Source organism: Falco naumanni, chromosome 17 (assembly GCF_017639655.2).
Source record: "Falco naumanni isolate bFalNau1 chromosome 17, bFalNau1.pat, whole genome shotgun sequence".
Taxonomy (NCBI): Eukaryota; Metazoa; Chordata; class Aves; order Falconiformes; family Falconidae; genus Falco; species Falco naumanni.
The window spans coordinates 89446-115749 of record NC_054070.1 but is presented as its reverse complement, the minus strand read 5'-3'; the positions used below and the strand labels follow the sequence as shown (position 1 = coordinate 115749).

At 40.0% G+C, this 26304-nt stretch overlaps 1 protein-coding gene across 2 annotated transcripts in view; it reads right to left on the bottom strand.

The window, feature by feature from the left end:
• Positions 1-3251: 3251 nt before the first annotated feature.
• NGF (nerve growth factor) overlaps positions 3252-26304 on the bottom strand; it is a 33985-nt gene continuing 10932 nt past the window's right edge. The window contains exons 2-3 of one of the 2 annotated variants that reach the window (XM_040616448.1): positions 7409-7549; positions 3252-4129 (exon numbers count right to left, since the gene is read on the bottom strand). In XM_040616448.1, coding sequence (XP_040472382.1) covers positions 3398-4117 — 720 coding nt within the window. In that variant the 5' untranslated portion in view covers positions 4118-4129; positions 7409-7549 and the 3' untranslated portion in view covers positions 3252-3397. Of the gene's footprint in view, positions 4130-7408; positions 16470-26304 lie in introns of those variants that run through there. The other variant, XM_040616449.1, reaches the window with a different exon arrangement.

Here is a 26304-nt window from a genome sequence, read left to right as displayed (position 1 = left end):
TCCAGAGATGGCAGTTTCTTATACCTCCAGGCAGTCAGTCCTGTACTTAATTTCTGGTTGTTCAGGGTATCCTTATCGTATGATACTAACCTTTTTTGATTGCATGAAACTCTGTGCTTGGGCTTTACCAAGAGTATTTCTTTGTTGCTGGACGTAACAGGGAAGTGTGATGCCGGTTACTGCAAGAACAGGCAGGACTACTGTTGTTTTAAATCCTAGTCTTTAAATGTGGTGCAAACATCTGTAAGTGGAATGAAGTTTGAGTGCAGCAGGGGCAGTTTCACAGATTGGGTTTGTGTGGCTGTGGTCTGAGATGGAGCCTTATCTTACCACCTAAGTGCACAGTTAATAAAAAATCGAAATATGGCAATAATTCTTTTTCTAAGAATGCAGTTTTCCAGGTTTTTCTTATTTTATAATCATAAATCCACACATTCTCATTGATTTAATTTATTGAAATCACTTATCAGCAGATTGTTGGTCATGTCAAGGTGTCACACAGACGTAATAACATATGTGCAAGGAGAGAAATAATGTACACACTTAAAATTTAAGTTGCAATCTTGGGCTTGTAGCTCTAAGTCTGGTGTTCCAGATTCTGCAATTGCTAATGGGATCAAAATCAAGTGTGAATGCATTGACCTGCCCTTTTCACTCTTCCACCCTCCCATATGAGACCTTTTTTATGAACAGGCAAGAAATGTCAGTAATACAATAGATCACTGTCATGAAGGATGAACTAGTAGTCTAGTTTTGGTCTTGGGAGCATAAAATAAAAATCAAGTGAAGGGATAAATGTGGAACTAGATCACATCAATATCTGCAAGACTAAATAAACCTTCCTCCCATCATGAATAGGTGAATGTTTATTAATAGAGATTTTAATCAAGGTCCAGATTTATAACAGTAGTTCATAGACCTTTTAATGACAGCTCTTTGCCCTTCAGATTGGGTGTTACAGGTTGTAGTACCTTGTTCTTGTCAAGAATGCGCTTTGAGGTGTAGTCAGGGAACTCCTAAGTGGGCTGAATGTGGAAGGAATGTCAACTCCCAAGATTGCTTTAAGAACCATAGCATATGGTTTGGGTTGAAGGGGACCTTAAAGACCATCTAGCTCCAACCCCCCTGCCATGGGCAGGGACACCTGCCCCAGCCCAGCTTGCTCCAAGCCCCGTCCAGCCTGGCCTTGAACCCTTCCAGGGATGGGGCACCCACAGCTGCTCGGGGCACCCTGTGCCAGTGCCTCGCTGCCCTCGCAGTGAAGAATTTCTTCTTAATAACTAATCTAATTCTCCCCTCTTTCAGTTTAAAGCCATTCCCCCTTGTGCTATCACCACATGCCTTTGTAAACAGTTTCTTCCAGCTTTTCTGATGAAGCAAGTTGTCAGTTTCAAGGCTCTTTGAAGCAATGCCAAGGCTTACACGTGTTTGAAATTACTAAATGCATTGATGAGACACTTTCAGTTGCAGTTTTGTTATGTCGGTGGTAAAATAATGGCAGGCTCCATAAACCTGGAAGTCCTGGGAGAGTAGCAGCTTCATTTTTCCCTAGTCGTGTTGTGTCATATATGGTAAAGAACACTTCTAAAGCAGATTTATTACTTTTGTCCATTGCTTTATGACCACTAAAGAGCACAGGCGGGACTCTGCTCCAATTCTGTGTTTTTCTTTGCTTCAGAATACTGTGTGTCACTGATCTCTCTGTCTCTCTTGTGATGACAGGCAGGTCGCTGCGACTGCTGTTGTGTTCTACTACTGTGTCAGAGCATCTGATGCCTACATGATTGCACTCTTAAGTATTTCTTAGTCTTCCTGGCCTCCCCCTGCTCCAGAACAAGTCACTGTTATTTGGAGGACACAGGACAGTCAGGAGCCAGCCCTCTCCTTGACCTTTCAGATAACTGACTATTCATGCAAATATTGCAAATACATTTTTCTGGAGAGAGCAAAACATTCTCACTAAAATATTGCTGTCCCACACCATAACCACCTACTAGAGAGGGCTGAGTGGTGGCATGCTAGTGATTATCAGGGATGGTTTCTGTCTCAGCGCCTTCCACTTCATGCAGACTGGCACTATTGTACCGGAAAGGATACCTTGCCTGGATTGGTTATTTCCAGAGGTACTATTTCACCACAGTGCATTTTCTCTAGAGATCTGCTGCCCTCCTTTGCTTTTTACGTGGAGGAAGAAAATGTCAGGTTTGGTTTTTTTCATTAAAGAAATAATTGTGCATGAGGGAAGGCAAGGGTGAGAGTGTGCTCTCTATGATTTGGAGGAAACCAAGCTGAAAAAACTTAATGGTATTTGTTTTGAAACAGTTTCTGCAACGGACAGCAGCTGCTTTTCCAAAGGAAACAATGAGAGAAACTGCAGCTTTTTTCAGTGTGCAGTGACTGAAACAGCCATTGCAGGCCTCAGGCTCCACTATGGACTTCCAGAGACCAATGTCCCCCAAAGCACAGAAATTATAAGTATAGAGTTATTTTGGGGGTCCTTGCTAAAACACAGCCTCAGTTAATTTTTTTTTTATTATTTTGAATTTTCTTGTCATCCATGGAAAGACTTGCTCCAATGTCAAGTCCCCAATTGCCAAAATGCTATCTTGAGAGAATTTTCAAATTTTAATTATAAGCCACATGACCCTTTTTATTTTTATATGTGTATTGACATTTGCAACCTCATCAGTCTAATATAGCTCATAAGTAATGAGCTGTAAAATACCATTTAAATGCAAAAATATATACATCTAGATTCTACTCTTGTGCAGACAAATGTTCCAAAATAATTCAGAATGGATTATTTTTGCAGTGAAGGCAATTTGGCAATTTTAAAAAATGCACCAAAGATCTTAGAAATTTATCTGGCAATATGCAGAATAGTATTTCTAGCAGGAGTTCACTAAGATGATTGACGGAAAAAGATTAATAATTTTATGGATAATTACTAAAACTGGAAGCAATTCTTGAAAAGTCTTTCACGGTCTCTTGGTAGCTGGAAAAAAATTCTTGATTTAAAATAAACCTACAAGATTTTCACAGTAAACTGGTGGGTTTTGTGAGGAAAATTCTTTTGTTGTGGAAGAGAGGAATTATGTGTGAAAACGGTGTGCAAAATGTGTTCTTTTTGTAGAATGGCGAGCAAAGATTATTCAGCAGCCCTGTGAACATTTCTGAGTCCTAGGGCTGAATGGGACTAAGGTGAACATCTTCTGAAGGGTTTTGCCAGTAAATAAATTGCAAACCACAAAAGGTTTCCAAAAGAGTTTAATAAATAATGAGGTTGTTTCTGTACTGTATAAACTATAAATATACCATGCAGTCCTTTATAACTTAAAATAATTTACAGTGTGAGGTAGGGGGGTAGGACGATGCTGTCATGGGGCTTAGATCCAGCTCAGGGTCTCCCTGACTTCCTGCTGAGCACACATACACAAGCTGTGTCGATTCGGATAAACCGCCAGGCTGCTTGCTTGCCCTCCATTGTCAGCGCTTTGACAAAGGTGTGTGTTGTGGTGCAGTAAGAGTTCCAGTGTTTTGCATCAATCCCTCGGCACCCACTGGAGACTGGCTTAGGGTCCCTGCACTTGGTCTCAAAAAAGTACTGCTTAAAAACGTTGTTGTTAATGTTGACCTCTCCCAACACTGTCACCTCTTTGCCTTTAATGTCAGTGGCTGTGGTTTTGTCCCCAACCCACATGCTGACACTGTCACACACAGAGAACTCTCCCCGGTGTAATACGGGATGTGTGGTCCTCTTGGTCCTGGCAGTCCTGTTGAGAGAACCTGCGCTGCTGAGAAATCCCAGATTCTGGCCTTGCCCTGATACTGGGGGGCGCTGTGTGCTGAACAGCACCCGAGGAGAGTGGAAACGCCTCTTCTTAAAAAGTTTTGGGTCCATGGTGATATTTATAGCTTCTTTTCTACCTATCGTCCAAGTGGAGTGGCTGTGGGACGTCTGTGGAGCTGCCTGGGGAATGTGGTGTCTGTTACTCCGGTGGGTATTGAGCAGGGAGTGTTCTGCAGGATACTCCAGTGGAGCATTGCCCTCTGTCTTTGGAGCTGCCTGTGTGCCGATCAAAAAAGCTATAATCAGAGTGTAGTACAGCATGGACATTACGCTATGCACCTAGAACAAAAGAAAAATGTAACGTTACTGTAAGCCATGCTGGCACAAACAGATGCTGTTGCTGACAATAAATTTGTAAGATATTCAGGATCGTGTGGATTTCATCAGGTATTCATGTGGGTGCCAGATGTTGTTCTTCCGGAAGAGCTCATTCAGACAGCATAAACGTTCTTAATAAAGCAAGAACATTAGAAAATAATAGCTAGATTATTATTAATTCCTCTGGTATTTGTTATTAGAACGCTGTTTATGAAGCACTTGTTTGGTGTTGTTAATGTGGAGGCCATATGGCGACAGCATGTTCCCAGGAGTGAAATCTCTAGTGATTTTTGCAGCAACCTTTTTGGCCAGGGCTGGTCTCTTGGCTGCAAATACCCGGCAGAGTGAGAGCAGAAGTAGTCCCTTGGCTAAAATAGCTGTCCATTCATTTAATTTGTCTGCAGAGGTGTCCTTGGGGCTAGGGTGGGGACTACCAAGCCGATACTTGTGGAGGGGCAGGGAGCCCCAGGGAATTGTGCCATTATCACACACTCAACAGCCACGCTTACCTGCCATGGGGACAGGCCCCACCACTCTAGCTGGCTCAGCAGCCTCCAGCAGCCTCCATCTATCCTATCTGCCCTTTCAGGGTGCACCACACTGCTGATTTGGGGCAGATAAAGCCCAGGCTCCTTTCCAGAAGAGCTCAGGCATCACATGTCACAAAGGCAGATGGGATTTCTCCATGTTCAAGCTGCCTATTAGGGCAAATATGGGTATTACATAGGAGCACCGTGGTGACAGGCTATTTCTGGACTGGCATCTTGGGTATAGCATAGGTAAAACCCAGCTGCGGACATAGTACTGGGAATTATGTACAGGGAAGCATCTTCCTTTTTTCAGAATGCCATGAGCAAGGAGCTCCATGAATGCCACGGCATAGCAGATCCAGTGCTAGCCTTCCTTCCATCTGGAGAACGTGCGTATCTGTTTGGGTGTGGAAAAGCGTTAAGACAAATACCTAAAACTTCACTAAGAACATTATTATGCTAGAAGACCAGCAGCAGTAATAGTTTTTTAGGTAACTATCACGTATTCACTAATTCAGCCACGTTAGGTTAACAAATTAGCAGTAGGCATCCTGGGAATAGGAGATTAAAAAATTATCTGAAATTGCACTGAAGAGCAGACTTATTTCCTCTGTGAAGACTTAATAGGTATAAACAGCAAACTACTGAGTGAGGCTCCTCCCCTGTCTCTTTGCCTTGTTTTGCCTGACATGCCTCAGCTGGCCCCGAATCACACTGTGTCCGGCCAGCAGGCAGGCAGCCGCACAGAGACTGGACAAACAGGGTTTTGTAAAAGAGGAATCAGACTCTGCAGTTCCGCTGTGATTTCCCAGCATGTCTTTATGTTTTTTCTGGGTGTGGGTCAATTACTGTTGAAGTTCCCCCTCTCATTCTGCTCGGCTTTCTCAGACTAGAATCCCAAGCAGCACTAAAGCACTCAGCCAGGGCTTTAGCTTTGCTGGAGCACAGTCTTGTAGAAAATGCAGAACCTGAAGATGTCCCGTAGGATCTTGTGTGGATAGCCTTATCTTGGACAAGAACTGAAATGAAATAAACAGCGGTGTTTGTGCAGGGCTAGGCAAGCATTTAAGAAATCAGTAGAAGGAGCCAAGTGAAGGTAGTGACTGAAGGGGGTGAAGGTGCTACAGTCCCAGCGTCAAGGGGAGAAAAGAAGAGAAAGGCCAAAAGCCACATTAACAGTTGTCTGTACAACGGTTGGGCTGGAATTGTTGGGGATAAAATGATGATGAGGAAAGTAAAATCTCACAGAAAATCCTTACTGTTCCAAAGCTACTTTAATTTGCTTAAAACAAGGCTGAGGGTTGCTGCTTTCCCACATGCTGCTTGTGCTTGAACAGTCATCATCGTCTGTATAAGGAAACAGAGCTGGGCGTAGCTCAATAGCTCGGCTATGCACAATTCAGAGTAACCCCTTATTCTACAACCAAATTAGAATCAGATGGCTTATTACATCTCTAAAGAGTTAGCTTTCCCAACAGAAATGTTAATGGAAAAGGTTTGCAGAACAAAATCCAGGCACAATTTAGACATGCCAATAGCAGCCTCAACCTATTGTGTTTATACATAAACCCTTTTTTTATTATTTCCTCCTATAGGAAAGAGACGTTGCAATGTCAGCAAAGAGCTGTTTCTGGTTTTGTGCTATACAAGATTCACTGCTCTAAAATGCAGCTACATTTATCTCCCCTCTCTGAGTTTCTTATGTTGCCTATGCAAAGACTACTGCTTTAAGGCCATTAACACAAAATCAGAAAGATCTCACCTGCTTGCCTTTTTTTTTTTTTTATTTTTAACGTGTCTTGTATTTCCTTTCTTTGTGTCAAAGTATTCTGTGGGCAGTGTGGCCCAAAGACAGACAAAATGTATTTGAGACACCTGGTAGTCTTCCTGAAGGTTCAAAATTTAATCTTTCAATGAATTATTAAATTAGTGGAGAACAGAAACTGACAGATTAGAAAAGTGGGCTAGACTTGATGACAACACAAGCAAACAAAGTTAACATTTAAAGAATAGGTATGCCTTTGTCAGTGAGGATTGCAGACTTTTTTGCTGACGTACAGCTATTTTACAGGCTATTTTGAGGGGGTTATTTCTAAACTTTGTCACATAATCAGTTACTACACCCTTTCATGGTGCTTTCTAGATGTGTTCACAGTGCATGCCAAGTGGAGCCGCCTGAACTTCCAGGGAGATGCACAGCTGCCAATTCTAGTGCTGGTAGCACGTGGCTATCTGTAACATTGGCCACAAAGGTTATTGCAGGCATTTCAATGCCAAAAATACAAAAACTTCACTAAAACAGAGGATGTTTAATGAGAACTGTGACTTCTAAGCGAACCATCTCTCATTATAAGTAAACATTACCCACAACATCTGGAGACAGAACAAAAAAAGACAAAGTAAGTGGAAACTCCCGTTTTAGCTAGACAATAGCTTGCTAGCGGGTATCAGTGAAACAGCTTGTTTAATAAGTCAAAGAACTAAGCTTTTCCAAAACGAAGAGTATTAAATGCAAACTGTCCTCAACTTCATTCTTTGATAGACAGACCAATGATTGTTTAAGTTCACGATAACAGCTCTCTTCCCCGCTTGTATGTTGGTCAAGTGTCATTTAAATGCTTCTGGTCTAGCTATTAAGGCTATTGTGTGATACTGGCAATAGATGAGTTCAGTCTGCTCTGAGAACAGAGTGTGTGTGTGTTGTGCTTACCTCTGAGTGTACTGCACAAAAAATTGCTCCCCCAGCAAGGTCTTTATTTCATCCAGACGCTGAGCTGGGGTTGGCTGCAGCATGCCATCGGGCCAGTTCGACTGCGTAGCTGAGTCTGGGAGTTGCTTATTCTGTGTTCCACTAGAAGTAGAAGTATTTGTTTTAATAAATAGCCAACAAATAAGTGTTTTCAGTTCCATTCCCCGCTTGGCAGTAGGAGTGCAGGGACAAATCTACTTGCTTGGCTCTCTGAAGCGTGCCCATTCACTGTTACAGTGTAGAGGCTGTCTAAAGTGCAGTTCGCGACTTTCAAGAGCAGTGCATTTCTAAGACAGAGCTACCTTTATTAGGCACCTTTACGAGACTCTGGTTAACAGTCCACTGCTCGTGATCCCTTTCAGGCATCTTCCAGGCTCACCAAAACCAGGAGTGATGCAGCATAGTGAAGCAATACCTGCCGATGTCACACACTGAGTTTGCACAGTAGCAATAGATAAATGAGGACCAAGACATACCCCCACCCCCATCATCTTTGTCTGGGAAGAAAATCTGGTTACACAAAAGGTACCACTAGCTGTGTGCCATCAAATGCAGCCAAGGTATAACTCAGCAGCTACTCTTTGTGTCCAGATTGGTCCAAACAGCAGTTTCACCAGCTTTTTCTGTGTCCTTTTTCTGTTACAGTACTTGAAATTGGTGCACTCCTGTTGTCAATACTCAAGCACACAAAACCAGAGGCATTTATAGTACCTACAAGACATGAACCTATCTATTCCCTCTCCACAAACCTGCTATGCACACACCTTAGTTACATGGCTCGTGCCCTGCGCGTTGTCTTCTCATGATGCCCAAATGCTGGAAGTCCCTGAAAGGGGTTGCAGATGTGCATACTGCCCTACATTATGAATAGCCAGTGGAAAGTAGCTTTAGTTTCTCCTTTGAGTTTTCATCAATGCATACAGTAATATTGGCAGTGATAATAATATTCCACATGAAATACCAGCTGCCCACAGGATAGTTCTAGCCTCCCCATCATTGTCTAAGCTAAGTGTGAAGAAATGCAGTTGCAAAGTTGGCTAGACTCTTTTGTAGTAGTGTCACATTCAGTGGAGGTGAGTGGAGAAAAAAAAAAATCATACAGCTCATTAGACTGGAGTGACAACATCTCATATGTTGTCCAGTGACAATAGTCTGCTGACTGTTTGGAATGCAAGTTCCACTTGGGCAATTTCAAAAGAGGCAGCTGAGGGTCTGTTTCAGTGAAGAGATGATAACTGAGATCTTTCATTCACACATAGAAAAAGAAGAAAAAAAAAAAAAAGTTATAAGGGTCTTATACTGCCAGGGCAAAAAGACACTGGTGCTAAAAGCCAGCAAACTGGTCAGCCTCAGTGCTGGATGTCTGCAGTTTTAGGTAAACACCGGAAAATCAGTATGCTGTATGAAATGAAACTTGGAGACAAGCTTGGGATGACATTTTAGGTGGTGAACCAAGTGTGTCCTTGTCTGATGGAATCTCTTAATCGAGACCTTTGGCAAACTAGCACTGGTGAGGTGAAAAGACAATGAGTCACCCTCTTTCTCTTCTAGGCAGGCTTCCTTTTTTCACTAGTATTCAGGCAGGAATCAGGTGAGGGCCAGAGACATACTCAAATCTCCATGGCTTGGGAGAGAATCTGAAGACCTTTCACAGGACAAAGGCCTTAAACTTGGTGTGTGATTCAGAGTGGGTCCAAATGAGGTATTTGGCTGGGATACTCTTTTCATTGAGGCAACATAAACTGTGGACCTGCTCCCGGACTTAGGAGGAATTGGCCAGAAGATAAGGGTAGCTGCTGAAGTCTTGGGAAGATGAGGAAAGCAATGGGCTGAAAGCAACAACTACAACAGCAGGGAAATCTCTTGATCAGTTCAGTAGATAATCAGAAGGAGAGTAAGAGATTGCCATTTGTTGGCAGAGAATTATCTGTTTGTGGCTGATACTTGAGAATTACTGAAAATACAAAGCTTGCAGACGCGTGAAAGCACATATTAAATGCTTGTCCTTTTGCTACTGTAAAGGCAGAAATAACTCGTCTTACTACACTGTGAATAGTCATATAGACCCCAAATCAAAGCAAAATCATTGTCTTCACCACTTAAATCCAGCATGCTGACACCTGCTCAGCAGAGTACATTTCTGACTGTAATTTCATGACTGCCATTGAAAGTGATAGGAATGGCATTTCATTAATCTTAAATATTTAGATAGCTTATCTGTTCCATGTAATAAGGTAACTAAGAGTAGTATAAGGTAGTCCTGTACTGCAGAAGATCCTGCTGGATTCAGTGTGGAGATTCGGGTGCATTTGTTAAGGAGTACATGCTGCTAACACAAAAGCATGAACTGGATTTGTTTTACACCTGCACAATTTCTGTCCATGGGAGAGCTGGCTGCCAGTAACTGTAGCCATTGGGTTTGGCTCTTACCAAGATCCAAATACAAGCTACTTACTTTTTAAAAATCTAACTGAAATCTTCCAAGTCTGTTTTTAAGCAGTGCAGGGCACCGGAGTCAATCGGTTTTGTGCCTGTTGTATCACATTTTGCAACACTTCTGCAATGATTTGGCCACTCCTTGGATCTGCTCTGTCTGTAGATCATAGCTTATGTTCTACTGTACCTGTGTTAAAGTATTTAGGAGTTAAGCTAGTTACAGTGGTATGACTGTGTCAGAAAGGTCAAACAAAGTTCTAAAATCCAAAGCTTCATGCTAGCAGATTGAGTATCCTATATTTTTGCAAGAATGCACTAGTAAAGTAATAACCCTTTCAGTGGACTTTTGACAGTTTAGTAACAGTAATGATAGAGCTATAATATGCCGGCCACTGCCAAAAGTAATCCAACAACTTTTCCAGCTGTTCTGCCACCCTAAGAAAACAGTGTTTCACTTCCAACTGGCTGGTTTTATAACCACAAGAGTTTATTTTCAGCTGTTTTTTTTTTTTTTTAAAGTTCTTTTACTGTCTTATTCCCGGATTCCCGCTTGTGGCAGAATCCAGTAAATGATGCAGTGTTATTCAAATGGTGCTGAAGACAGCATCTATATACTATTCCTCTCTACCTACTGTTCCTAGAGATACCCTACTAAAGTATTTCTTCAGCATTTACATGCATTCAGGATTGCAGACCTGGGGGGTAATAAACCCCACTTCATTTTAATCTCTTAGTCTCAGCACATATAGTAGGAGTTGTGGCGCATTCTAAATATGTAAAATGCTATTTATACATGAGTGCTTCATGGGGGTTTACAGTAGAACAAATACAATATTTACCAACTGATCTAAGGGCTGTCTGAAAAAGGTAATAAAAATGAAATATAGATGATCAGTCTCCCTATTTATCTGCTTATTTGGCAATCATGCAATAAAGATGCCATTAGTAAAAGCTGAACAGTCTAAAAGCAATCTTACAAGGGGCTTAATGTAAGAGTGGAGAAATGGATCACATAAAAAACGCAAGTGGTTCTGTGTCTTCAAAAACTCTTTGCTTGCACACACCTGTAAGTGAAACAAGTGCCAAACAAGACAAGTATATGTAGGGAATTCCTAGTTTTTTAAACAGTTATCCCACAGAATGTGAGGAAGAATGGAGGAAAAGTGTGTGTTGCCTGGAAACATATTTAGACTGAAAATTTAGTGAATGTACTAAATTAATTGCTTCCAATAGGAATATCAGTGCTTGAAAGTGTTGCCAGATCTCTGTTCCATGTAAAACCCCTCACCTGTGGCTCTTGATTCCAGATCAATTGCAATTCAGATTGCAGTGCTTCAACACTTAGCAACTGGGATATAAAGCATGTAAAGATACATGTAAGAGTTTTGGAATTCCAAGAACAGTTTATAGATTTGACACTTCTCTGTGAAAACTGCTGCTGAATTTGGCAGCTCTGTTTTTGCTGGAATACAGAATTCTATCTAGCTCTTTCAAACCTGGAAGCATTGATAAAATATCATTACAGTGGGGAGAAAGACCAGTGTACTATGTTGTAGTCGTTCCATTTCATGACTACCACTTGTATATGTATATACCACTGGAAATCCAGCGTGGAAGATTGGACTCCAGGACATCACCCACTCTTCTTGCCCAGGACACTGAACAATGCCACTTCTTGCTTCAAGAATGTTAATGTTTTATTTTAAGCTTTCTGAAGGAGGGGAAAATGGAAGCTTGATTTAACACAACTCCAGCAGACTAGAAGTGGTGATGTTTAACCCACATAAAGTCCTCCCCCAGGTATTCAGCTCTGTCAGAACAAATCAGAAATACTTCTTTTGCACATTTGTCACAATCCTGATGTTTTGAATAGCTTTTCTGGGGGCTATATTTTAAGCAGAAGTGACTGGACTTAACCAAACCAGGAGGGTTCCTTCCAGTTATGTGTTCTTCCAAAATCAGCTGTTTAGACAGAATAACATCATATATACTTGATGGTAACTGTCAGAACATCAACACCATGTTTTACTACGTTTCAGGGGTATTTTTACATTTGTGTGCAAAGTGGATTGATTTTGCTTTTTCATTGACTCAGCAGGAAAGGCTGGGGGAGTCAGATGAAAGGCTGCTACTTGAAATTCACTTGAAAAACATACAGTTACATTTCAGAAAGTTCGTGGTCTTCTGATGTTTCTTATTTCTGGTTATGTTTGACCATGATATCATGAACAATGGATAGCTTTCCAGTAGGGAAGTCTGCACTGGGGCTTATAAGAACTTCCCAGTACCCATCAGTCCCAGGGCATTCAGATCACTGAGAATCATCCTTGAGATTAGGAACAATTTTCTTTTTTCTCATACTATAGAATGAAGAGAAACACCTGCATTCTTCTTTGCTGCCAATGTAATACAGTTAAGATATATTTAAGTCTTAAAGGAACATGAATTCTGGTAATTCAGTTTCCAGCATATATTGTGGTCTCGCTGTACTGCCTTGTATCAACTAGAACCAGCACTCAGAGACCGGTCATCCAGGGGTTTTTTTCAGGATCAACAATAACGCAGCTTTTTAAAATGAGCGTGATACTTCTAGAACAATCATTGGGAGGTGAAGCAAAATGTGTTTTGTCATGACCAAGAACAATAGAAGTTTTAGCCACAAGCGTATACAAAGCTTCCCTGCTAGGCCAGCTGACAGCCAGCCAGTGCTGCTGTAGCGAGAACCTCTAAGGCTTAGTTTACAAACACAGCACTAGTACAATGAAGGCTCCGACTATCAAATCACAGCCATCTCCTCTGGGGCAAATCCCTGCCTTACAGTGTCTCATACAGCTCTACAAAGATGATTCCTAATGTTTCTATATTGGCTGAGTCCCCCAAATGCTGTAAGTTAGAAAACAGGATTCAGTCATTAATAGTCAGGCTGCACTACTGCTGAATTTCATACTCGTTCTTTTGAGACAAATGAGAGTGATCATTTTCGATTAAGCGATTACTTCACTTAAACAGCTAAAACATTTACATTTATTTTTAAATTGCACATGATTTAGCTCCAGCCACCAAACTTTATAGGTTAAAAAAAATGTGATTTTTTGCAAAATAATGACTTACTTTCCATTCAGAAACACAGAATAGTTTTCTATAGTGAGCTGTAAGGGCTGAGGATGTGCATTCAGCACTGAAAACTTTTCATTTTTCAGCCCAATTAATTTTCCAATTAGCTTTTGCTGACAGTGTGATCTGAGTGTTTATTGCCATGTGCTTTTCCTAAATTTGAGTGGAGATGGGGTGAGCAGGAAAAAGTTCCTCATTATTAGTTTGGTGGAGATTAATATACACTCTATTAAAAAGTATGCAATTCCATCATGTCTGGTTGGAATGTATTCTTGCTTTCCTTGAAGAATGCCATATTTTTTTTCTTTTTAGGTTTTTATCTTAGCATTATACTAGCCTGTAAATATGCTGATTATATTGCTTTGTGAAATCTCATGATGTAAGGCTTGAAAGACCAGGAAAACAAATAAAAACCTGCTGGAGCAATCAGTAATTAAAGCTGTGTTGCAGTTCTACCAGCATGAAGTGGAAACTTAAGACCAAGCCTTGATTTTATACCAGGACACCTGTGATGCTTCATGTATCTACTGTCATAGTATTAAACAGGTGGGAGCATCCTCAGCTTGCATGAAGTGTGCTGTGGCTTGAATTGAAGGAACAAAATTTTCCAAAACGCTTTGACCAGCCTTTTTGTTGCTTGTTGTTCATAATGCACCAGTAAGGCTTTAATTTTGTCTCAGTTTTTATCCTAGATACTTTCTGTTTGCTGCACACAGAGTACTGATTAGGCTGTTAGAACACAGAAACCAATGATAATATTTAAGAACCTGTCCGTCTTGTAGGCCTTGAGGTTGTTGGGTATCCTGCTGATTCCAGTGGTACCTGACTAGGTAAAGTGAAGCACTAGAATTGAATTGGGCTGCCAATGCGGTATTACTGCTATTAATGTCAGTAAAAATGAGGTATGTTTGTCTGTAATACAGAGTATTTTTAGTGTCTAATTTTAATAGAGAAGACAGTACAGCCTTCTGATTTCACATTCACCAGATTCCATTAAAGTAGCTTCTACGCTAGTGAGAGGAAAGATAAATTAATGCTCAGTTTGGTTCAGTCAAATACAACAAGTAAATTATTTTCTAAATGAAAATAAACATTGGCATAGAATGTTGTAATCTAAAGCATGATAGAATTTGGAATGTTGTTTTCTGTCATTCTTTAAGTTGTTGGCCTACTTAGGGATGTGCGAAAAATACACAAAAAGGATATTTACATCTTTCTGACTTTGATTACAGAAACCCTGATACATCTCAATTTAATGAGATGACGCATGCTTCAGAAGTGAGCTCCCTAGTGCAGATAACCTAGTTACTCTGTATTCTCATGCAGTTCATGCAGAAGGAGTGGAAGAACAAGGGATTAGGCTTGTGAGAACACACATCTGATTTACCAATTTTCTAATTCAGATTACAGGAAATAGAAGAAAACCAGCATTGTAAGAACAGGAAATGATAGTTTTCAGAGTATTGAATGAGCCAATAGAGCCCCCAAAAGTATTTGATGAGACTTCTCCATTTCAGAGATGAGAAATGATTACTTTATTAAATAATGACAAAAGTAGTAGTTCATACTATATAGGGTTTGACCCAGCAGTGAAATTTGAGCAATTATTCCCAATGATACAACATGGAGCATGTGTGCTGTGCTAGGGCTACTGATAGTAGATGGTTTGCAGCGAGTCACTGTCACTTGTTTTCTGGTATTATTTGCAATGATGGATGGTATGCTTAACTGTCTACGCAGCAAATGGGATCATGAGGGTCACCAAAATAAGCAACAGGTAGTGTGTGTGTTTTATCTTGCTGCTTCTGGTAGTAAGAGAGAAATGAGGGAAGCAGTTGCTGTTAAAGAGAAAGTGTCTATTGGCACATCTTCCTCACTGAAACATTTGAACAGGTATATGAATTAAAATACAGCAGTAGCAATTCAGGGAAGAAGTTTCTGAGACCTGAAAAGCTTTGAAGGGAATCCTTAAGCCATTATGACTAAGAGCCATGTCAGAAGCACTGCATTTCATCTTTCCCTTGATCTTGGCTGATGAGCAAGAAAATGGGAATTTCTAATGGACTTGAGATTTCACTCCTGTATTATATCTACAGTGACTCATCCTGTAAATAAGAGCTTTATGTACACTAAAGAGCCAGTTGGAAGCTACCTGTGTCTCATACACTTCCTTTTGTTCCAAATGCCTCCAGTACTGAAACGTTCCTTTGAGTATTTCTAGGGAGAGCAATAGACTGAGAAAAATGCTGCCCCGCAGCAGTGAGCATGCATCATGTCACCATGATCATCGTCATCACAGGATGAGCAATAAACATCTACCTCTAGGTTTCTGACTCAGGTTTAGTCTAGGCAAGAGTAATAACAAGAATGCTTGACAGCCCATGACGTGTCTGTCCCTTTTGGGTACTTAAGGGGAAACAGCACTATGAGTCTTGACCTGCACGGTGGAGATTCACCAAATCAAACCAGTAAGGCTGTGGAAAACACTTCTTCTTAGGTTTTATTTTATGCTTATTGGGGCATAAGCAATGGGAATGGCTGATTTGCAGGAGCCTAGTTTTATCACTTTTATCCTCCTGAACCAGTACATAACTATTTAAATTGCTAGTGCCTCTGTAGAGAAGCCCAAAAAGAGGAAAAAAAAATAATCTATTGCCCATCACCTTCATTGACACTCCATTCCGTCAGAGCACAGGGTGCTGAGTGAAGCTACCTGATGGGAGACATCCAGCCTCCAGCCACAGGCAGTGCTTTCTTGCAGTAGTGGAGAGACTCGCGACACGGGACAGACAGAGCTCAACTTTAAAAGGCTCACTTTGTAACTGCTGAGTTGTCAAACAGAAGACTTCTGTTTCTAAGAATGTACTGTTTGGCATCATGATACTCTGACTTGTGGAATATGCTCATGGGAATTTAGAGTCACCAACAGTCATCTAAAATGTGGCTTCTCTTGGAAAACAATACATGATCTTCAGGTCATGATGGCCATACCAGTGAAAACTTGTGATGGGATGCAGCTCTTCTTGTGACAGACTGGCTTTTAGTAGAGTGTGGGACATGCACAGAGCCACTCTGACAGGAGAGAAAATTTTATCCTGTTTAAGATAACAAAGACAGACTGACAGTCATTAAATAAAAGGTACAGAAGTTGTCTCTGTCAGGATAAAAATCTCCTTAAATAAGGTGTAGGAAAAATGAATTAATTGTCACTTACCAAAACTAGTGAGAAGTTTTTCTGAAAATAAATGCCAGAAAACAGCCTTAGAAAGGAGCATGTGGATCTGATTCTTCTGAAGTTGGTGGCCTCAATGGGATAAACCTGGTAAAATTAGGTAAAAATGCTGGCTAGAAGTTATCTGAGCATGCCACAGTTTTATATCATCCCTATATTATAATCTATAAAGCAAATCATGAAATTAATGATTGACATGTGATGATAACTTTGGAACTTTGAATACAGACTTCAAACTGTATATATATTTTATAGGACTCCAGGGTTACATAAATCCTAATTCATTGGCACAAAGGAATGACTAAAGATCTCAGGCACTAACTGACAGGAAAACTACTGCAGCATAAATGGGATAAATCATCCCACCCATATAAAGTTGGATGCCTTTGACGTCTATGGAAACAGATGCCTTCATCCTACCCAGCTGCCAGCCAGCATGAAAGATTGCTGCTCACCTGAAGGTCCTGCCAAACACAAGAAGAGGAGTCATTCCCCAGCTGCTGCTTAAAACAGCGAGTCCAAAGAGCCACATGAGGGTGGGTGCACGGCCTGTCCTCTCTCTCTCTCCCCCCACCTTTCCCAAATGAATCTTCAGCTGGTTCTGTGAAGTGTCTAGCTTGCTATATTTGGTCCTGAGGTTTCCAATACAAAATGACCAGAAGTGAAAGAGCTGGAATTTCAAACTGTGAAACTACCAAAATCAAACTGGAATTCATCTGGGAAAAGAAAGTATGAGGGTTATCAGACTGCAATGTTACTATCCCATCTTACATCCATAAGTAGTTAAGCAGAAACATACAATATATTTAAGGGCCAGTAAACTTTTCCAACTAGTGATCTTATTCCAGTTATTCAAAAGGGAATATAAATCCTGATTCTTGTCCAAACCCTGATTAATAAGAACCAGCTGAATCCTAATAGCAATGCTAGCTTTAGTTCTTATTTAAACTCATAATTCTCACTTTAAAAATAATTTTTCACTTTTCTACCACTGTACAAAAAAAGTTCAAACAAGTGAGATTTTTAGCGACTGAACATGCATTCTAGTGTAATGCATAAAATGTGGTGACTCCAAAAATGAGGTAGAAAATAAAAATGAGGTGGTATGTCATGATCAGATTCCCAAAGGTAGATTCCATAATCTGTAATGTTTCTCTAGATTCTGAATTTGGAAAAGAACGTTATGTAAGTACATAGAGCATCCAGAAGTTATGGCCAAGATCCTCCTGACTTTTAATACTTGATGCCTGAAAGCGCTTCAGGCTTTCTTGTTCTATTCAGTCTTTACATTAAAAAGGACTTTTGTCTTCTACAAATCTTCCAGTGCTTTTATAACTATTTTAAAAGCCTCAATGATATTTTAATGGGGCAGGAATTCTGAAAATACAAAAGGGAAGTTAAGTCTGTCTGTACTTGTATGTCAAATACAGGAAGGATGCAGCAGTGAAGGCTAGGGTTGAGAGAACGTTAAAATGTATGTTCTGTTGAAGCTGAGGATCTGGCTCCACTTGATAAAAAGTCTTGTAGCCAGAGCAGTTCAAAATGATGTGCTGGATTTTTTTCTGTTAAAAAGCCCTTAAGGATATAGACAAAGGGTTGCAAAATAAAACTTCCACCTTACAAAATGGAAATGCTCTTGTGTTCATTCAGAGATTGCTGAGATTAGTGGAGAAATAGTCAATATTGAAACAGGATATTACATTGCATATACAGGATCTTCCATCCAACAATGTCAAATCATTTTACAAGCACTGAATCAAATGGGCCTCACCACCAGCTTATCAAATCCATCAGTAGAAGTTATTCCTATAGCAAGTGAAGAACCTGAAGAATAACATAGGATTCTTGCCAAGCAGTAGCTATGCTATGCTCCTTTTCCCCCTTGCTCCCCCTGCCCGCCCCCCCCTCCCCCTTTTTTTTTTTCCTTTTGCAGTTCTAGGATATTCTTTCCTATTTTTAAATCTATTTTACCTTTGTGAGACCTACGGAATTCGATTACCTTACTAGTGATTGAATTCACTTTCTAATTATTTACTTTACACGGCAATATGGAAATTGTGACAAGAAAACTCGTACAAGAGCTTTAGAAATTGACTTCCTTAATTTCATTGCAGCTGAAAATGTGTATTGACCCCACAGCAGTCACGTTCATTCTGGGCCCACCTTATTCTAACTACATTTAACCCACCTTGTTAAAAGTCCACATGAGGTATGGGAATAATACTTCTGATTAAATCAAAATGGTAATATTTTTCTTTAAATCAACATGCCCCAAGTTGAATTGAATGTATAAAAGCCTAAGTAATTGGGCTGTTGTTCATTGGCAGTTTGACTATGTATTCTTTGTTGTATCCTGTAAATTTGAGAAGTACATAATTTCTGGATGACTACCGGACATAGGCACTGGAGAGCAGTGGCTTGTGTCCTTCTACACACAAGGTGACGTGCAAAGGTTTTGAAGATATTTGTATATCTTCTCATTGCAAAGCCTGACCTTGTTCTGAAGATTGTAAAATGCAGTGATGCTCAAATTCTTGTACTCCACCTGCCTTTTCTATTTAATTTGCATTCAAAACAATTTCCCTAGAACTCCTAAGTAGTCCAGTACAGAAGTGTGAAATAATTGTGCTTTTTGCTATCTAAACTAAGGAAATAGTTTAGCTGGGTGCAAGAAAACCTTTTGACTTTGAAAGCTTTTTAGTAGTTTCTGGTGACTTAAAACCTGGAAGTTACTAACAGTGTGGAAAAAACAGTTTTATTTCTCTGCACAGCAAGACCCTTTTAAATCTGGTGCAATGTTGAAATGAGCGGGTAAAATCTCCTAAGAACAGGGTCTGTAGCAGAGCTGTCCACAAAAATATCTGGAAACGCTGCCAAATAAAGTAAAACACAGAAATGCTGAAGGACTTATCAGATTGCAGTATCATCTGTGTAACTGGTGTAATGTTCTCTGGAAGCACAAGTAGTTCTTACAGAAGTGAGTCTCCTGACATCTAGGGTGGTTTACCAAGAAAAACACAAGGTTCTTGCTATTGCTTAGACCTTTAAGCCGTTTGTTCTAATTTTTTGGCTGATCTGGACATGATGAGAAAAGGGAAACAAGCAAATAGGATTTCATCTTTGAGTTCTAGCACTTCAGAAGCAATGATGCTACATCATTTTCCATGAAGAAACAGAGCTGTTTTGTGAACTGCGGTACCTGTATGCTCTCATACTTTCTATGTTTGTACTCAGAAACTACTTAAGGTTTCTGTGTAAATGCATTGACATTATGCAAAATGCTCCATACCTACATGTTTTTCCCTGTATCTGTTTTTTTTCTGTTCTGAGCTGTGTTCAGCCTAGGATATTGTCTTGATTAATTGACAGCAGAGTAAACCATTGCAAAGTTGATCTGCAGAAGTGTTCAGTAAGTTTGGGAAACAGATCCTATTTCTTTGCACTTCTTTGTCCTTCTTTGTTCGTTGTATTTTTGTGTGTGCATGTGAGCCTCAAGTGGTAGAAACACAGGTGTGGTTTTGCCAGTGTTTGTACTCCATACATTCTCTCTTTACCATAATCCTTTTTTGCACTTTTCTTTATGGAATGAATGGATTTAAAAGCAATAGGAGAATGGGTTTACCAATATCAAGTCCAGCCTGTGACTGCTACCAAGATTAAGTGGTACAGCAGCACACACACATGACAGGCACTTGCACTAAACCGTTCCATCAGGGCCTGACAGACCTGTGCATTCCCTGGCTAAACAGAGCAGCTGTTCTGTGTGACAGTTGTGCTAATCTGATAATGATTTGCTGCCAGCACGCTCAAGGACCAAGCAATATGTTCCTGCTGGTGAAGTCTTGTATTCTCTGGAACTCAGTCCTGCCCCTGGTCAGGCCTATGTCTTGACTACTCCCTTTTGTTTTCTCTCCAGCTCCCAGTGCTGTCTGCTTCACATGCTTTCTGCCTGTGTCCTCTCCTTTATTTGCGATTCTCCTTGCCTTCTGCTTTCGCACATTGAGACCAGCTGCCTTGGAGTTGCTGCCCTACCCAGTCTTCATTGCAGTGCACATTAGACCTCTTGTTGTCCTAAGCATCTTGACTTTGATTGTCTGTGGAAGGTATTTACCCATTACTGCATTGACGCATTGCACAGCGGCTCACACAGTTGCAGTGCCAGACAGCCACTGGCAACTGTAAAGAGAGGTAGTAACAAAACATGGTGGATTCTGTACATTAGCAACAACGTACAGATTCACAAAAATTAAATCAAACTGCATTTCCTTGTACTGAATTTCCTTGAATCCTTGAATGAAGGAGGTTACTTCATTCCTATGCTCTGAGGATCTGAGCTCTGCTTTACTTGAGACCCTGACACTAAACCTGAGGCCAAAAAATACAGTCCAAACTTCTACACTGTGCAAAACTCCCAAAATCCTGAGTGTGTCAGGCAGCTGTTGCACAAAATATCTGACTAATGCTCCCAAAGAGCAAAGACAGTTTGAACTGGGTCCATATTTTAGCTTTATGGTGTGGGCTTCTGGCCACAGACCCAGTGAGCAGTGGGCGAGTAGGAGTTTGCTGTCTTTGTATTATGTCAGAGTTTGAGGGGAGGCAGCTGTTGTGAATGTTTTAAGATAGGAGGTTTTTCTTCCCCACCCAGACATTTAAGGTTCAATGACATTTAAGGTGAAATTTAAGTCTGCGAAGGGATTTGTTTGGCTCTTGGACCAGCAGTCTCTGGAGCCTGACCACTCTGCAACATCCATACCTCACACAAAGCCTCGACAGCGATCAGTAATACGCAGAGCAAGTGAAGGATGACACAGAGTGCGAGATGTCCTCCCTTGCTGGGAGTCTGCAGCTGTCTCTGAAATAAATGCTTGTGTTCTTTGTACAGTTCTGGTCATACAGCCATTTTGTGCAAAAGGACAGTTCATCAGAAAACTGTAAAGAAAAGATCCCATCCTTTCTTGTACTATTCACTCCCTAGTTCATGGGAATCCTTTAAGCAAAGAACAAAGTGCAAAGAAGTTTAAATGAAGTTCAGCCTTCAGCAACCTCTGATTCCGAACAGGAAACAGGGAGTTGGACAAACCTGTCATCCTCAACAATTCCTATAAATCTGTATTTGGCAACACACTTGTGTTAGGAACATTTGGAGGGTTCTTAAATGTTTTTTTTTTTCTGTTTTCTAGTGTCATCTGGTTGCTGAATGCATGCTTTATCTACAACCAAAAGGTATAAAGGGGAAGATGCATCTCTTTCTTTTTAGTTGTGCACTTGCATGTTTCTACCACTTTTTCTAGAACTCTTTTTGGCCTTGTTCTAAGTCTGAATAAATCTGAATGCCTAAATTGCAGAGCAATGCTAATCGCTGATGTTGTTGCACATCTTTGTGCTGTTTGCACTTCAAATTACTGTGGGGTTCACTGACTTTCCTGGTATGCAGAGTCTGAAATCGGGGAATGCTAATAAAAGTAAGCCGGAATTAGAAGACTACTGTTATTGTGTTTACCAGCATATTATTTTCCTTGCTGTCTTTATTATATTAGGTATAAACCTTTTTTCCATTTCCATAGTGAGAAGAATCAATAGATTGAATGTGTGAAGTCTTAGAAATTGGAAGAGTAAACTGCTGTAAAGGTTTTCTCACCCTACAGTCATCAAAACAATTTTGCAGAAGCTGATTAAACAAAAACTTATTTTAGTACTGCATCACCTATCTTATAGAAGATATGGGGGAAGGAGTCGGAGTGCGAGGAGGTACTTCTGAAAGTTGTGGAATGGTAACTTGCTATAGGAATAAGAAGCTACAGAAATAATGACTTGTAAATAATATTTGAAGGCTACAGCTGGTAAGAGCAATACAGCTTGAAGTTCAGATCATGCTTCTTCCAATTTAATAAGGAAAAAATGCTGTAGACAAATGCACATATCTTCCTAGCATGACAAGATATGAAGAGCCTTTGGTTGCTTAAACTACTGAGAAGGATGGCAATTGCAAAACCTGTAAACTGCTCAGCCTGAGACAGCACTGCAGCAAATACTGTTGATACCACTGCTACAAAATGGAGCCATGTTATTCAAACCAGTGTGGATAAAGAGTTATGGCCTGCATGGAAGAATGCTATCTTTGTGCATACTTTGGTGTTAAAAAATGGTAACTTGAACTCACAGATCTACTGATTACCCTGCTAAAAGAAGACTTGGAATCTCTTCCCAGAATTACAATGTTTTAATTAGAAGAATGTGAGCAACGTCTTAATCTTATTAGTAGAGATAGACATGGATAAGGCAGAAACAAAATCCATAGCAAAATAGCCTAAACATAAAACTCAATGGCTTGGAAGCTAGTAACAGCAATGGTAGATACAGCAACAAAACTGCTCCCTGTCCCTGCTTTTCGTACAAGACTAAGCTTGACAGTGAATAAGTTGGAGGAAATACCTCTTCTGCCTCATAACATTGAGCTACATCACACACAGCTATTTGAAAATGTATAGCTGAAATGTAGGAAGAGGTATTTCACGTTTATAAACCAAATCCAGAGACAGGTGATTATTTTCCTTAAATTTCCTTTTAGTCCTTCTAAATTTACGTAACGTTCAAAGATCAGTAAGAATCTTATCTGTAGCTGATTCTGACAGATGTTAATCTTTCCCTTGGCTTTGCAGTCTGCTTGAAATGCTACTTGTTTCTTCATGTCAGGCCTCTGGCAATGCTTACTGGAGCTAGCATTAGCCTCCAGTGAATCCCATTTTTGCTGTCATTAACTTTCTAAACTGTTCCCCATAGCTGGCAACCTTTCCATGCTTGGAGACCTACCTAGTGGGAAGCTGGGAGAATGATGTGTTTTGTCTGTCTAGAATCACTGTGCCTTTAATTGAGATTTGTTTAACTGTCATTAAGTCCATTGACACTGTAGGCATTTCATGACAATGATCACATACATTGCTTGTACACTGGCTATGTTTCTGTTGTGATTTACCTATTAATGAAAGAAAAGAAAAAAGCTCCATGCTTACTTAAGATTTTTACAAGTAGCCTTTTTTTTCTTCTGTTAACTTGGCTAATAAATTCAGCAAATTTTTGGAATGGAAATTAGAGATATGGCCCATCTACAGATTCTGTGCCATGTTCTTTATTTATTCTCTGTATTTATCTAGCAAAATACAGGTGCTCCAGTTTCAGTAGCTACTTGTCTAGATAGCAATTCAGACTGCTGTCAGAACCCATAAGCCCTGGGTTTATGGTTGATTCCAAATTTGGGCTGAATCTTGATCAGAAAGTAACAGGAACAGAAACATTTCTCCCCACAAATGCCAAGGACTTCACGGTGAACAGAAAACACCGGGTGCAGTGCTGCTATCGGTCATACAGCTGGGTAACGGAGCATAGGTTACAGGTTATCTCCTTCTCTTGGAACATGAATCAGGGGTGACCAAGGCTATGTAAGTTATAACATGAGCTTGACAATGATCACTTTAGCGTTTGGGGAAGGCAAATCCTTGCTTCTCAATAAGAAAAAAGAAAGCCAATTAATCAGCTGAGTCATCGTGCTCTTCTTCAGTGTTGGTATGAATGGCATTCCCTATGGATCGCCCTACACAGAGGGAAATCCCAAACCATAATCAAGACTGAGTGAGTTCAATTAAATGTTTCAAAATACCACCCATGAGCTTTAGATAAAATAAAAAGCAGGGATATTCTCAGTCAAGCAGTTAATTGCTTCCTGAAAACTTGCATTGTTCTTCACAATAATTCGAAGATTTTCATTAGGGCTTCCTCTAAGCAGAAGAACTTTATTCCCATGTTATGGGTTAACATTAGGTTGCACTGTAATGTAGGAATTAACGAACTGGAACATGGCACCTGCATCTCTCACATCCCTCTTTCTGAACAATGCTGCCTTGTTTCTGGGACAGACAACTTGCAGAGCCTCTAGGAATTAAAACAAGTTTTTGGAAGCTTTAGGAAAGATAAATAATACCAATCTACCCAACCTGTTGCAGATATTACTATTAGCAGCAAAAGTCACACCTGGAAGGGAGATGGGGTATTTTAGAGTTAAGTCAGTAAGTTTTTCAGTTATTATTTTTAGAGAATTAATCCCAAAAGAGTATTTTTATGGATTTTATTTATTACATCTAGGAAAATCTATTTCAAATAGGAGCTGAAGACAGGTTATGTCAAATTTTTTGCAAGAGTTTGTGTAGTTGAAAGTAACGCTGGTTGTTTTAAGTACTTGTCTGGTTCCTGAATGTGCCCCAGGTTGTGTGCAGTGATGAAAAATTTATCATCAGCACATCTGTAAATGAATCATCTTTCTTCCCGCACCCACATGGTTGCACAATTTTACTGACTGATTGCTTTGATGAATATTTTATATTTGTCATGTGAAGCTATTCCATCATATTTGTAATATCGGAAATTCCATGCACACTTAACACCTTAATACGATGTCACAATTAATGTATTCATAATAATTTTGTGACCCAATATAATATGACGCAGTAGTCTTGTTTAATTACCAATCATATAAAGATAAAAGTTACAACACAGACATCTGGCTGCAAACCATGCACCTGGGTTAAACATTTCTCATCTGGCTTTAGTATAATGTGTAGCACTGACTGTGCAAAGCAGGCAGTAGAACCTTAGATAAGATACATTATTACAAAGTAAGCAATTACTTTTATTTCTCTCTGTTTTTTTTTTTCCCTAGTGGATCAAGATGATAAATTTTGCCTGGGCCAAGAAGTCTTCACTCAACACAAATGCTGGAATTGAAAGGTTCTTCCTTTTTATTATATGAGATTTATTTTACGAATTTATTTGTTGAATGATGACATTGTGGGGAGAAAAGTGAAATAAAGCCAAAGGAAATAGGAGAAGGAGGTCAAAGGTTTTTTTTCAGAGCTCTTCTTCAGACTTCAGTTCTGTTCCCTCTGCTTTGTGCCTTACCCTGAATCCATGCCGCGTTGCTTCTAGAACAGGTAATTTGGAGCTCCCTCACATGATTGGGAAGGTGGAAAGGGATATAAATTCTCATTCTAAATGTACACTGGAGTTTTTGCTGACAAGTAAAACTTGTTAATAACTCAGAGTTTATAATGCTAATTTTCAGTTCTGTTTTCTGTGCTGGGTAACATAAACCAAAAATTATTTCTTTTTCTACCTTTATGCCCGCCCTGCGAACACCAGTATTTGATTTCATAAAGAAACTAGGCACATTTACTCCAAAGCTTATATACCATACCTATAACTTACAGTCAGCTGGGAACCTGCTGGTGATGCACATGAACTATCTGATACAGCTTTGGTCTTTGTTGTCTAGTCATTAGTCACAGTAGAGGAAGCATAATAAAATGCATAATACTTTCCCCACACAATTATGACTCTAGTTTGTATTTCAGTTTAGTGCACATAAGCAGTGTGCAGGACAGGATGAGAACAGCTGCCCGAGCAGAGTACCTAAAAATATTTTCCCATAGTGAAAACCAGAAATTGCATCCTTTATGAAATATGTGTATTTGTGCAGTAGGTGAAGTGCTAAGTGAACACATTCACAAAGCCTCTGGCACTCTTCTGCAGGCAGGACAGCACACCATGTCTGCACTCTACACACTCTAGCTCCATATAAAAAAGCGTTAAGAAAAGTCTGATTTCAAATCTGTATTTTCATGTTTTGTGTGCCAATATTAATTAGCTCAAATAACCTGACATATTTGAAATCCACTGTCATTATATCACTTAACAGTGTATGTAACCACATATTTCCTTTGTCTGGATATTTGATGTGCACCTCATTGTATTTATTGCAGTATTATTTGTTAAAGCTTTTGTCTGTTTTAATCAGTTGTCAGAAACAATAATAATAGTTACAAGAAAGCAATTTTATTCTGAATTGGAAGGAAGGTAGTATGCATGAGCATATGGTGGAAAGAGAGGACAAAAGATGACATTTGTAGCCAGATGTGATCTATGGTATGAAAATCCTAAATGCTGTTGAAGAGTAGGACTCCACAGACTGTTGTTATAATTATGGCATTAGGAATAGATTTTTCTTTGGTATTTGCTTATTTTTACT